This window comes from Salvelinus alpinus, chromosome 1, assembly GCF_045679555.1.
Source record: "Salvelinus alpinus chromosome 1, SLU_Salpinus.1, whole genome shotgun sequence".
Classification (NCBI taxonomy): Eukaryota; Metazoa; Chordata; class Actinopteri; order Salmoniformes; family Salmonidae; genus Salvelinus; species Salvelinus alpinus.
Window position 1 is genome coordinate 39,955,133 of NC_092086.1, and position 14,330 is coordinate 39,969,462.

At 43.6% G+C, this 14,330-nt stretch overlaps 1 protein-coding gene across 6 annotated transcripts in view; it reads left to right on the forward strand.

The window, feature by feature from the left end:
• The window catches only part of LOC139575779 (caskin-2-like), a 92,420-nt gene that overhangs the window by 60,862 nt on the left and 17,228 nt on the right, over positions 1–14,330 (forward strand). For 5 of the 6 annotated variants that reach the window (XM_071401069.1, XM_071401096.1, XM_071401114.1 and 2 more), the window contains 4 exons: positions 599–729; positions 5,835–5,943; positions 6,179–6,287; positions 7,925–8,019. In XM_071401069.1, the coding sequence (XP_071257170.1) occupies positions 599–729; positions 5,835–5,943; positions 6,179–6,287; positions 7,925–8,019 (444 nt within the window). The remainder of the gene's footprint in view (positions 1–598; positions 730–5,834; positions 5,944–6,178; positions 6,288–7,924; positions 8,020–14,330) is intronic. The other variant, XM_071401088.1, reaches the window with a different exon arrangement.

Below are 14,330 nucleotides of genomic sequence, written 5' to 3' on the forward strand. Positions count from 1 at the left end.
GTGTGTGTGTGTGTGTGTGTGTGTGTGTGTGTGTGTGTGTGTGTGTGTGTGTGTGTGTGTGTGTGTGTGTGTGTGTTGATGGGCATCAGCTGCTGTGTTGGGGTGCCAGGGTGTGGCGAGGCCCTCCCTATTTATATTTCTCTCCTTCTCCTTTCTCTCTCCTTTTCCCTCTTTGTGTTTTCCTCCTGTCCTCTGTCCCAGACCAGTTTCCCAGCAGCAGTAGTCAGTCAGTGAGTGTTGAGGTGTCATCTAGTGTGTGGGCCAGATGTGTGGGGTTGTTTATGCCCCTGGCTACTCCTGTTTTACCTCACACTCACCTGTGGGTCCTCCCATGTCAAATCACAGGACTCCTAAAGGTTTCAAACTTGTGTGTGTGCATTATCCCTTGTCCTAACAGTGCATGAAATGTACATGTGTTGGTAACAGTTGAAGCCATCACTCATCACCCTGTCTTTTCTTTATCACCCCTCCTTCTCACCCCCTTGTCTCACTTTCTCTTCTCTCTCTCTCGCTCTCTCTCTTCTTTCTCTCCTTCAATTTCCCTTTCTCCTCTTCTGTCTCCATGGCTTTATGACTTTCTTGACCTCCCTCCTGTCAGGTTGCTCAGCTGTTGTTGAGCAGTAACATGGTGGTGGCTCTGTTAGAGGGGAATAGTAAGGAACCTGCAGACTCAGGCTTCAACACTCCGCTGCACCTCGCCGCACGCAACGGACACAAGGACATCATCCGGTAAGAGACTTCCTATTGTTTTTCACAATCTGAACTTGTGAAACGTACGCAAAACACGTATTGTGTAATAAGTGTTGTATAAATCATGCATTGATGTCAATGATGTCAAGTTTTAATGCAGATTTGTGTACACATTTGTCAGGCTGCGATTCAGACCATAATGATTTGTGTGTACAGTGCCCATTGATAGATTGATATTTTCTTGTAGGTCTTAATCCTCTGCCTGTCATTCCTCTAATTTGTCCCATACTAATGAAAGGCTATGATTGATCATGGTTGGTAAGTACAGGTCTGTGTGGTTGAACACCTACTCTGAGGTGGACAGGGGACTGACAGGGTTAACACAGTCACTGATCTGGAACTGGTGTGCTGGGAGACTCAACAGGACAGTAAATGGTTCTGAGGGGGTCTACCCTCTGCCCCTCCTCTCTCCTTCCCTCCTCCTCTTCCTCTCCACGGTACTATGGACAAGACAAGAACTATCAGACATGGCTCTGTCTCCACACACCCTCGCTCTGGAACACTGTGGTGTGTGTGTGTGTGTGTGTGTGTGTGTTTATTCTCTCTCTCAAGTAGATCTAGCCATATATTTAGTACACCAATCTCTACTCTGACTATCTGGTAGGCTATAAAACGGCCTGTCCAATGTCTACTCCACCAGGGGCCACAGTCCCAATCCCCTAGTACCTCCATGGAGACCTACATCAGAGTCTGTCTGGTACAGTCCAGTACCAGACACCCAGGTCACCCTGAGCCCTGCCATAGAGAAGGGGAGGAGGAGGGGGTCTACTCTCCAGCCCTGTTCACATGTTTCACTGACAGCTGCAGCAGTCTGTCACCAGGCTGAGAGAGCGAGAGAGATGGATATGCAGAAAGACACTGGAGAGAAACGGAGAGAGAGACAGAGAGGGAGGCTCTCTGGTGTGAGGCAGCAGTGCTGCCAATGTGACCCAGATCTGCCAGTGAGATGTGGTTGCTGATTTATCAGTAGTAGCTGGGACCAGACTGTTAACACTAGAACTGCTGGGCCTCGATGGACACCGCCTTCAAGCTAATGAGCAGGCATTCTGACTGCAACATTCTAACAGTGTAATTCATATTTTTAATATATGCTGTCGCAAAAATAATCATTTGGTTGTCTTTATGAAGGCCTTGGGTAACATTAGAATATGATTTTTATTTTATTTCAAAGAACTCAATAGCATTTTCATTAATCATTTTCATAATTTGAGTCAATAGGAGGTGTACCTGTGGATTTATTTCAAGGCCTTCCTTCAAACTCCATGCCTCTTTTCTTGACATCATGGGAAAATCTAAAGAAATAGGCCAAGACCTCCACAAGTCTGGTTCATCCTTGGAAGCTATTTCCAAACGCCTGAAGGTACCACGTTAATCTGTATAAACAATAGTACGCAAGTATTAACACCATGGGACCACACAGCCGTCATACTGCTCAGGAAGAAGACACGTTCTGTCTCCTAGAGATGAACGTACTTTGGTGCGAAAAGTGCAAATCAATCCCAGAACAACAGCAAAGGACCTTGTGAAGATGCTGGAGGAAACAGGTACAAAGGTAACTATATCCACAGTAAAACGAGTCCTATATTGACACAACCTGATAGGCCGCTCAGCAAGGAAGAAGCCACTGCTCCAAAACCGCCATAAAAAAGCCAGACTACGGTTTGCAACTGCACATGGGGACAAAGATTGTACTTTTTGGAGAACTGTCCTCTGGTCTGATGAAACAAAAATAGAACTGTTTGGTCATAATGACCATTGTTATGTTTGGAGGGAAAAGGGGGAGGCTTGCAAGCCGAAGAACACCGTCCCAACCGTGAAGCACGGGGGTGGCAGCATCTTGTTGTGGGGGTGCTTTGCTGCAGAGGGACTGGTGTACTTCACAAAATAGATGGCATCACGAGGAGGGGAAATTATGTGGATATATTGAAGCATCATCTCAAGACATCAGTCAGGAAGTTAAAGCTTGGTCGCAAATGGGTCTTCCCTTATGGACAATGACCCCAAGCATACTTCCAAAGTTGTGGCAAAATGGCTTAAGGACAACAAAGTCAAGGTATTGGAGTGGCCATCACAAAGCCCTGACCTCAATCCTATTGAAATTGTGTGGGCAGAACTGAAAAAGCGTGTGCGAGCAAGGAGGCCTACAAACCTGACTCACTTACACCAGCTCTGTCAGGAGGAATGGACCAAAATTCACCCAACTTATTGTGGGTAGCTTGTGGAAGGCTACCCAAAACGTTTGACCCAAGTTAAACAATTTAAAGGCAGTGCTACCAAATACTAATTGAGTGTATGTAAACTTCTGACCCACTAGGAATGTGATGAAAGAAATAAAAGCTGAAATAAATCGTTCTCTCCTATTATTCTGACATTTCACATTCTTCAAATAAAGTGGTGATCCTAACTGACCTAAGACAGGGAATTTTTACTTGGATTAAATGTCAGGAATTGTGAAAACCCGAGTTTAAATGTATTTGGCTAAGGTGTATGTAAACTTCCGACTTCAACTGTAAGTGTTGATATGACAGTAGTCAGAAATAGTCAGTTATTGTCAGCTCGCGCTTATATTGAGTGCATTTAGTTGTTATCCCTTGTCCTAACAGTTGACTCAAATCTTCATCAATTTCACTTACTTTGACACCTTTGTTTGGTTGTGGTGCGTAATAGACTCCGGTTTTCTCTTTGTGTTCCGCTGTCTTGTCATTCTTCAGCACTGTTGAGGAGTACAACAGCTGTGCAGGTGCCTTATTTTGTGCAGAGGTAGGGAGCTCCCGTCTCACTCTGTTCATGGTGCCAGCCAGACTTGTTTTCTTTACAAGAAAATTGTTTGCCAATGACAGTGAAGTTAAGAAATTGTCCATGGAGACATTTCTCCCCTTGCCACTGTAAGGTCTCCAACGCTGACCTTCTGCACAGTGTAGATATTTTCCCAGATATTGAAAGCCGTTCAGCATGTTCATTACGCACGCTCTCACGGTGTAGCCTGCTCCAAGTAGCCCAGAGTAGACTGATAAGACTGCTGTGATTCAGTGGAATGATTTAGAGTACATATCATTTAAGATTCTAATTAGAATAGATCAATACAATAGAATGGCCTGTCCTGTTTTTCCATTCACAACTGGTGATGACATAATTATGCATCGTTCGCTTCCCCTCCCCATTTTCCCCCATCATACTTTACTTAATTTATTGTGTCTGTTATATGTGTGAAATTAGTTTCGGTTTAGTTTAGGTTCAGTTTCGAGGCAGTTATTGAGGCGATTATCAACTGGGACAGAACCTTCAACTGTTGGGAGAAGGAGTGGAGCAGGCCCCACTGTCGGGAGAAGGAGTGGAGCAGGCCCCGCTGTCGGGAGAAGGAGTGGAGCAGGCCCCGCTGTCGGGAGAAGGAGTGGAGCAGGCCCCGCTGGGTTATTTGTGAAAAGTCAAGGACTGAGGGGGGCATGACTTAAATGGCAGAGTAATAAATACCATGAATGAGCAGTGAAAATGACTGCTTCAGCAGTTGTAGCGTTATGGAGTCCTATTTGTGGTGTGGTGGTCTGCCCTTTCTCTGACACACCTCCCTGGTCCAAACCACCTTACCAAAGAAACAGTCAAGGCTTTCATTGGCTTCAATTGAAAATGAAAGAGAGAAACTGTGTATTCAACCATGGCACAAGGATTTCTGGGATCCAGTGGCCATATGACTCCATAACAATGCCCTGTGGTCCAATCACACGGTTATGTCACCACAATACATGCTGTAACCTGTCCCATGGTTCCACCACTTTGGCCCCACATAGACATCCATGTAATAGAGGTATTAAAGGGGGGATATGAACAGTGGGTTATTGAGTCAGTGCGGCCCCAAAGGAGGAGAGGAGAACAGGATAGGGCTCTCTCTTTCAGCATCCAGCCAAACCAGAGGGACAGAGAGACTTTGATGAGCCTGCCCTCCTTTGTGTTTCTAAGGGGAAATGAAATGAGCACACTGACCCGGGGCTTAGCAGCCGCAGGGCAGAGAGGGGGGAGATGGGAAGAGAGAGTGAGAGATGCTGAAGCACAGTATCTGTAACAGGATGAGAATAATGAAGTTCATGTAAGAGAGGGGTATTCTTCCTCTCCCTGTCTCTATATCTCTGTCTCTCTCTCCTGTCTTTGTCCCCAGCATGGCCCCTTTACCAGGGCTCAGTCTTCTGAGTCATCGCTCTGTGCTTGGCAACTGAGCTCCAAAAATCCCTCTCTCTTTCTCTCTGTCTCCTTCTCTCGCTATAAGTGACTTCTTGTTAGATGCGTGCCTTATTTACTAAAGTGAGTGGTGAGATAAACTGATGATGGAAATCACTGTCACTGTCTGAGTCAGTCTTGTATTGTTATTTTGGGTTACTATAGATAAATGGTGTGATTGTGACAGAGGTCATTGTGAGATGTTGTGGTATGGTTCTGGTTTGGCTGATGAGCAGGAATGCCATGGAAAGACAGGGGTTATGGGTTTGCGGTAGTTAGTTACCAAACCATTTTGCATATGGGCGTGTGTGGATGCCCACTTCCCCTTGCCTTATGTATGTGTGGTGTGTGTGTGTGTGTGAATATACCTCTCCTGTCACTCTAACAAACTTTCCATGCTGTACATTCCCAGAAGAGCTCTGACATTCCCACTAATATTCCTAAAGCTTAACTTGTCTACTTTTTTATTTTTTATTTTACCTTTATTTGACTAGGCAAGTCAGTAAGAACAAATTCTGATTTTCAATGACGGCCTAGGAACAGTGGGTTAACTGTCTTGTTCACTACCAGGATATTTGAGTGTGTGTGTGTGTCTGCGTGTGTGTGTGTGTCTGCAGCTGGAATCGAGTGTGAATTCTCCAAATTTCCCCCTGGCACCTCAGTGAGTTCATGTGATGTGGGATGTTGAGCAGACTAGCTACGGTGGATCACTGTAACACTGCCATTGACATAATATACTGTCCTGGCATCTGGTCCTGCTGGCTCCATCCATGGCTCTGCCTCGCAGAAACCTTTACAATTCACCCTGGAGTTAACAGCCTTTGTAAACATGAAGCTGTACTAAAGTAATACTGTGTTGTTCCTGTCTGGTTCAGGTTGCTGCTGAAAGCGGGCATCGACATCAACAGGGCCACTAAGGCTGGCACTGCCCTGCACGAGGCTTCCCTCTACGGCAAGACGGAGGTGGTCAGACAGCTGCTAGAGGTAAGACACCTGGAGGGACATCAACCTCATTTAGTCTTTAACTAGTCTGATTCAATCACTATTCTAGCACATTCAACTAACAGTTGGTTGTCCAATGTAAGTGAAGTGTATTATTGAATAGGCTGTACAGTACACTGCCGTTGACTGCATTAGACTTGAGAACATCGATGTTGAACGTGTTGCTGTGTTTCAGTGCACATCTGATTGACAATAACGTTGTGTGTGGTTTTGACAGGCTGGTATAGACGTGAACATCCGTAACACGTACAACCAGACAGCCCTGGACATCGTGAACCAGTTCACCACCTCTCACGCCAGCAAGGACATCAAGCAGCTCTTACGAGGTGAACAGATAGTTGTTAACAAATGAAGACATTATTCCATTAAGTATCATTCTTTGGCAGTCTTTACCTCTCATTCTGTGTTTTCCGCCTGCTTTATTGTCCTTGAACCAGGGCTCTACAGTGCGACCATTTTACTCACAAACTGAAAAAGTCAAGTATGAGTTTTGATTTATAGCATATAAATTGCTGCTGTAGTTCTTTTCAAAGTATGTTGGCTGTTTTAGAAGTGTGTAGCTTCTAAAACACTTGAGTGACTTGAGTGTCCTTGTGTTTCTTGGATATCATTTTGTTCACATGCTAGGTTGTTTTTATGTTAGCTTGTTTGAGCTCAACTCAACTGCTAGTGAAGAGACATGGGAGAATCTCTCCCAGACAGACATGTCAGTCTCACTGTTGCCCTTAAAGGGGCAGCTGAACATTTTTGTCTCCCCTAAGTGACTAAAATATTTGACGGTACATTGTACTTGCTTGAGCATGGAACACCACAAAAACATTTTATTCTTTCACTTTTGGTCATTTCTTATCATAAAAACGCTCCTCCTCAAATACTTTTATTGTGTTCCTAAATCTATTTGTGTGTTAAAAAATCTATTTAGCCGCAAAAAAAATTAAAATGTCAGCATAGATTCCTGCTAGCAGATTTATTTCTTTGTGCTTTTGTGTAGTGAAGCGACTCTTGCATTCTTTTGCAGTTTGAGTTCTGCAGGACAGAGTGTTCAGAGGTGAGTGTGTTGGTAGAGGAGACAGACTGAGACAGAGCCAGTGCAGACGTTCCTATAGCGAGAGAGGCCCAGAGGAGAGACTTAGGGATATGAAATGCTCTAAGCTGTAATTCACCAAGCAGCTGTGTTTAACCTCATGGAGTACAGGTTACATAACCCTATCAGCTCACACACACAACCAAAAGACTAGGTGTGTGTGTGTGTGTGTGTGTGTGTGTGGATGCGTGTGTGTGTGCGACCTATGCGTTTGTTTGTTTGTGTGTGATTGTTGCGTGCCACCGCTGTGTACGTGCGCCTGCATGAGACTGTGTTTTGGACCTCTGCTGTTTGCTATCTCCTCTGTAATCCAGCAGGCCTGGGTCTTTGGTCTGGTTCTCGCAGCCTGGGAACTCAGGCCATAATGAGCACGTGTGTTCCTCAGTCAGCAGACTGCTGCTTCAAACATGGAGGCTGTGGAGAGAGACTTCCTGTTATGATCCAGTTCTCTCTGTGTTCAGAGCAGAGTGAATAGAACACAATCAGCCACCACACCTCCTCGTCATGGATGAATTATTGATGTGTACCAACCAGTCAGAAGCTGAATACAGCACTGACTGACTCTGCTCTCTGATGTCACTGCATTCCATACCAGTGCCGGATGTGACTAATAAAAAAACAACAGGCATTGGGATTGTAGCGGCGTCTGGGTATATCCCCTTAAGGTGATTTGAAAATGGTGTACATGTCAGTATGTATCAATCATTGGGCTGTATTTTCTTCCTGCCTTCATTCATACCAATTCCCTGAACTAACTTTGTGTGTGTCTCTCTTTCTCCTCTCTCTTTCTGTCCCCACCTCTCTCTTTCTCCCCTCTCTGTCCCCCTCTCTCTCTCTCTACCTCTCTGTCTTTCTCCCCTCTGTCTTTTTCACACACAGATGCTACAGGTGTTCTGCAGGTGAGAGCTCTGAAAGACTACTGGAACATCCACGACCCCACCGCTCTCAACATCCGGGCCGGGGATGTCATCATGGTAGGCAGCAGGAACACACACACAACCCTCTCTATTTGCTGTCTGTAACTCCTCAGATGTGCCTCAGCTGGCATTGCAGTGTTGTTCCCACACTCACTGTGCCCAACCGTGCCCCCATGTTGTCTGTTAGGACAGGTGTGTTTTCCCTGTGAACTGTCAGGCTCATCCTCTCTAACAGGTGTTTTAGTAGCAGGCAGGGAGACAGGCTGGCAGTGTTTATGTGAGGGTGGCTTCATGAGTATTCAGTAGACACAGTATGTAGATATGTGTGGTTTTCAGCTGTTCCATGTAGTTGAACTACTCCACAGCTAGCACACCTGATTCAACATGTCAACTAATCATCAAGCCCTTGAATAGGTGACTCCGGTAAACTAGTTCAGAGCTACAACTAAATTGTGAAAAGTCTGCAGGTCCCCGAGGATAGGTTTGAAAACCACTGGACTATAGGACGGTTTGAAAACCACTGGACTGTAGGACGGTTTGAAAACCACTGGACTGTAGGACGGTTTGAAAACCACTGGACTGTAGGACGGTTTGGAAACCACTGAACTGTAGGACGGTTTGGAAACCGCTGGACTGTAGGACGGTTTGAAAACCACTGGACTGTAGGACGGTTTGGAAACCACTGGACTATAGGACGGTTTGAAAACCACTGGACTATAGGACGGTCTGGAAACCACTGGACTGTAGGACGGTTTGAAAACCACTGGACTGTAGGACGGTTTGAAAACCCCTGGACTGTAGGACGGTCTGGAAACCACTGGACTATAGGACGGTTTGAAAACCACTGGACTGTAGGACGGTTTGGAAACCACTGGACTGTAGAACGGTTTGAAAACCACTGGACTGTAGGACGGTTTGGAAACCACTGGACTGTAGGACGGTTTGGAAACCACTGGACTGTAGGACGGTTTGGAAACCACTGGACTATAGGACGGTTTGGAAACCACTGGACTATAGGACGGTTTGGAAACCACTGGACTATAGGACGGTTTGGAAACCACTGGACTGTAGGACAGTTTGAAAACCACTGGACTGTAGAACGGTTTGAAAACCACTGGACTGTAGAACGGTTTGAAAACCACTGGACTGTAGAACGGTTTGAAAACCACTGGACTGTAGGACGGTTTGGAAACCACTGGACTGTAGAACGGTTTGAAAACCACTGGACTGTAGGACGGTTTGAAAACCGCTGGACTGTAGGACGGTTTGGAAACCGCTGGACTGTAGGACGGTTTGAAAACAGTTGGACTGTAGGACTGTTTGGAAAACCACTGGACTGTAGGACGGTTTGAAAACCACTGGACTGTAGGACGGTTTGGAAACCACTGGACTGTAGGACGGTTTGGAAACCACTGGACTGTAGGACGGTTTGGAAACCACTGGACTGTAGGACGGTTTGGAAACCACTGGACTGTAGGACGGTTTGGAAACCACTGGACTGTAGGACGGTTTGGAAACCACTGGACTGTAGGACGGTTTGGAAACCACTGGACTGTAGGACGGTTTGGAAACCACTGGACTGTAGGACGGTTTGGAAACCACTGGACTGTAGGACGGTAAACAAACAACCCATGAGTCCATGAATGGGTCTACTTGATGTGATCAACTTACCATCAGTCATAAAGCACATATAGTCACTTGTGAAAGTCTACACACCGCTTGCAGTCTTCACATTTTACTGCCTTAAAATGTTGTCTCAAAAGGGAATACATTTGATTTTGTTCCTACCGATCAACACAACCTACTCCACATTCCCAAAGTTAAATAAAAATTATTGAAAATAAAGTAAAATAAAAATCTAATTAAAAAGATGTCTTGATTGTGTGTCTTTACTCCCCAGAGTTAATACTTCATTGTAAGGCAGCAAAATATGTAGACTGTGACAGGGTGTAGAGACCATCACTAGGCACTGTACTGAACCTGATGTACATGTCATCTATCAGTTCATTGTACTGAACCTGATGTACATGTCATCTATCAGTTCACTGTACTGAACCTGATGTACATGTCATCTATCAGTTCACTGTACTGAACCCGATGTACATGTCATCTATCAGTTCACTACTGAACCTGATGTACATGTCATCTATCAGTTCACTGTACTGAACCTGATGTACATGTCATCTATCAGTTCACTGTACTGAACCTGATGTACATGTCATCTATCAGTTCACTGTACTGAACATGATATACATGTCATCTATCAGTTCACTGTACTGAACCTGATGTACATGTCATCTATCAGTTCACTACTGAACCTGATGTACATGTCATCTATCAGTTCACTGTACTGAACCTGATGTACAAGTAATCTATCAGTTCACTGTACTGAACCTGATGTACATGTCATCTATCAGTTCACTACTGAACCTGATGTACATGTCATCTATCAGTTCACTGTACTGAACCTGATGTACATGTCATCTATCAGTTCACTGTACTAAACCTGATGTACATGTCATCTATCAGTTCACTGTACTGAACCTGATGTACATGTCATCTATCAGTTCACTGTACTGAACCTGATGTACATGTCATCTATCAGTTCACTGTACTGAACCTGATGTACATGTCATCTATCAGTTCACTGTACTGAACCTGATGTACATGTCATCTATCAGTTCACTGTACTGAACCTGATGTACATGTCATCTATCAGTTCACTGTACTGAACCTGATGTACATGTCATCTATCAGTTCACTGTACTGAACCTGATGTACATGTCATCTATCAGTTCACTGTACTGAACCTGATGTACATGTCATCTATCAGTTCACTGTACTGAACCTGATGTACATGTCATCTATCAGTTCACTGTACTGAACCTGATGTACATGTCATCTATCAGTTCACTGTACTGAACCTGATGTACATGTCATCTATCAGTTCACTGTACTGGACCTGATGTACATGTCATCTATCAGTTCACTACTGAACCTGATGTACATGTCATCTATCAGTTCACTGTACTGAACCTGATGTACATGTCATCTATCAGTTCACTGTACTGAACCTGATGTACATGTCATCTATCAGTTCACTGTACTGAACCTGATGTACATGTCATCTATCAGTTCACTGTACTGAACCTGATGTACATGTCATCTATCAGTTCACTGTACTGAACCTGATGTACATGTCATCTATCAGTTCACTACTGAACCTGATGTACATGTCATCTATCAGTTCACTGTACTGAACCTGATGTACATGTCATCTATCAGTTCACTGTACTGAACCTGATGTACATGTCATCTATCAGTTCACTGTACTGAACCTGATGTACATGGCATCTATCAGTTCACTGTACTGAACCTGATGTACATGTCATCTATCAGTTCACTGTACTGAACCTAATGTACATGTCATCTATCAGTTCACTGTACTGAACCTGATGTACATGTCATCTACCAGTTCACTGTACTGAACCTGATGTACATGTCATCTATCAGTTCACTGTACTGGAACTGATGTACATGTCATCTATCAGTTCACTGTACTGGAACTGATGTACATGTCATCTATCAGTTCACTGTACTGAACCTGATGTACATGTCATCTATCAGTTCACTACTGAACCTGATGTACATGTCATCTATCAGTTCACTGTACTGAACCTGATGTACATGTCATCTATCAGTTCACTACTGAACCTGATGTACATGTCATCTATCAGTTCACTGTACTGAACCTGATGTACATGTCATCTATCAGTTCACTACTGAACCTGATGTACATGTCATCTATCAGTTCACTACTGAACCTGATGTACATGTCATCTATCAGTTCACTACTGAACCTGATGTACATGTCATCTATCAGTTCACTGTACTGAACCTGATGTACAAGTAATCTATCAGTTCACTACTGAACCTGATGTACATGTCATCTATCAGTTCACTGTACTGAACCTGATGTACATGTCATCTATCAGTTCACTACTGAACCTGATGTACATGTCATCTATCAGTTCACTGTACTAAACCTGATGTACATGTCATCTATCAGTTCACTACTGAACCTGATGTACATGTCATCTATCAGTTCACTGTACTGGACCTGATGTACATGTCATCTATCAGTTCACTGTACTGGACCTGATGTACATGTCATCTATCAGTTCACTACTGAACCTGATGTACATGTCATCTATCAGTTCACTACTGAACCTGATGTACATGTCATCTATCAGTTCACTGTACTGAACCTGATGTACATGTCATCTATCAGTTCATTGTACTGAACCTGATGTACATGTCATCTATCAGTTCATTGTACTGAACCTGATGTACATGTCATCTATCAGTTCACTGTACTGAACCTGATGTACATGTCATCTATCAGTTCACTGTACTGAACCTGATGTACATGTCATCTATCAGTTCACTGTACTGAACCTGATGTACATGTCATCTATCAGTTCACTGTACTGAACCTGATGTACATGTCATCTATCAGTTCACTGTACTGAACCTGATGTACATGTCATCTATCAGTTCACTGTACTGAACCTGATGTACATGTCATCTATCAGTTCACTGTACTGAACCTGATGTACATGTCATCTATCAGTTCACTGTACTGGACCTGATGTACATGTCATCTATCAGTTCACTGTACTGGACCTGATGTACATGTCATCTATCAGTTCACTGTACTGAACCTGATGTACATGTCATCTATCAGTTCACTGTACTGAACCTGATGTACATGTCATCTATCAGTTCACTGTACTGAACCTGATGTACATGCCATCTATCAGTTCACTACTGAACCTGATGTACATGTCATCTATCAGTTCACTACTGAACCTGATGTACATGTCATCTATCAGTTCACTGTACTGAACCTGATGTACATGTCATCTATCAGTTCACTACTGAACCTGATGTACATGTCATCTATCAGTTCACTGTACTGGACCTGATGCACATGTCATCTATCAGTTCACTGTACTGAACCTGATGTACATGTCATCTATCAGTTCACTGTACTGAACCTGATGTACATGTCATCTATCAGTTCACTGTACTGAACCTGATGTACATGTCATCTATCAGTTCACTGTACTGAACCTGATGTACATGTCATCTATCAGTTCACTGTACTGAACCTGATGTACATGTCATCTATCAGTTCACTGTACTGAACCTGATGTACATGTCATCTATCAGTTCACTACTGAACCTGATGTACATGTCATCTATCAGTTCACTGTACTGAACCTGATGTACAAGTCATCTATCAGTTCACTACTGAACCTGATGTACATGTCATCTATCAGTTCACTACTGAACCTGATGTACATGTCATCTATCAGTTCACTGTACTGAACCTGATGTACATGTCATCTATCAGTTCACTGTACTAAACCTGATGTACATGTCATCTATCAGTTCACTGTACTGAACCTGATGTACATGTCATCTATCAGTTCACTGTACTGAACCTGATGTACATGTCATCTATCAGTTCACTGTACTGAACCTGATGTACATGTCATCTATCAGTTCACTGTACTGAACCTGATGTACATGTCATCTATCAGTTCACTGTACTGAACCTGATGTACATGTCATCTATCAGTTCACTGTACTGAACCTGATGTACATGTCATCTATCAGTTCACTGTACTGAACCTGATGTACATGTCATCTATCAGTTCACTGTACTGAACCTGATGTACATGTCATCTATCAGTTCACTGTACTGAACCTGATGTACATGTCATCTATCAGTTCACTGTACTGAACCTGATGTACATGTCATCTATCAGTTCACTACTGAACCTGATGTACATGTCATCTATCAGTTCACTACTGAACCTGATGTACATGTCATCTATCAGTTCACTGTACTGAACCTGATGTACAAGTAATCTATCAGTTCACTACTGAACCTGATGTACATGTCATCTATCAGTTCACTGTACTGAACCTGATGTACATGTCATCTATCAGTTCACTGTACTAAACCTGATGTACATGTCATCTATCAGTTCACTACTGAACCTGATGTACATGTCATCTATCAGTTCACTGTACTGGACCTGATGTACATGTCATCTATCAGTTCACTGTACTGGACCTGATGTACATGTCATCTATCAGTTCACTACTGAACCTGATGTACATGTCATCTATCAGTTCACTACTGAACCTGATGTACATGTCATCTATCAGTTCACTGTACTGAACCTGATGTACATGTCATCTATCAGTTCATTGTACTGAACCTGATGTACATGTCATCTATCAGTTCACTACTGAACCTGATGTACATGTCATCTATCAGTTCACTGTACTGA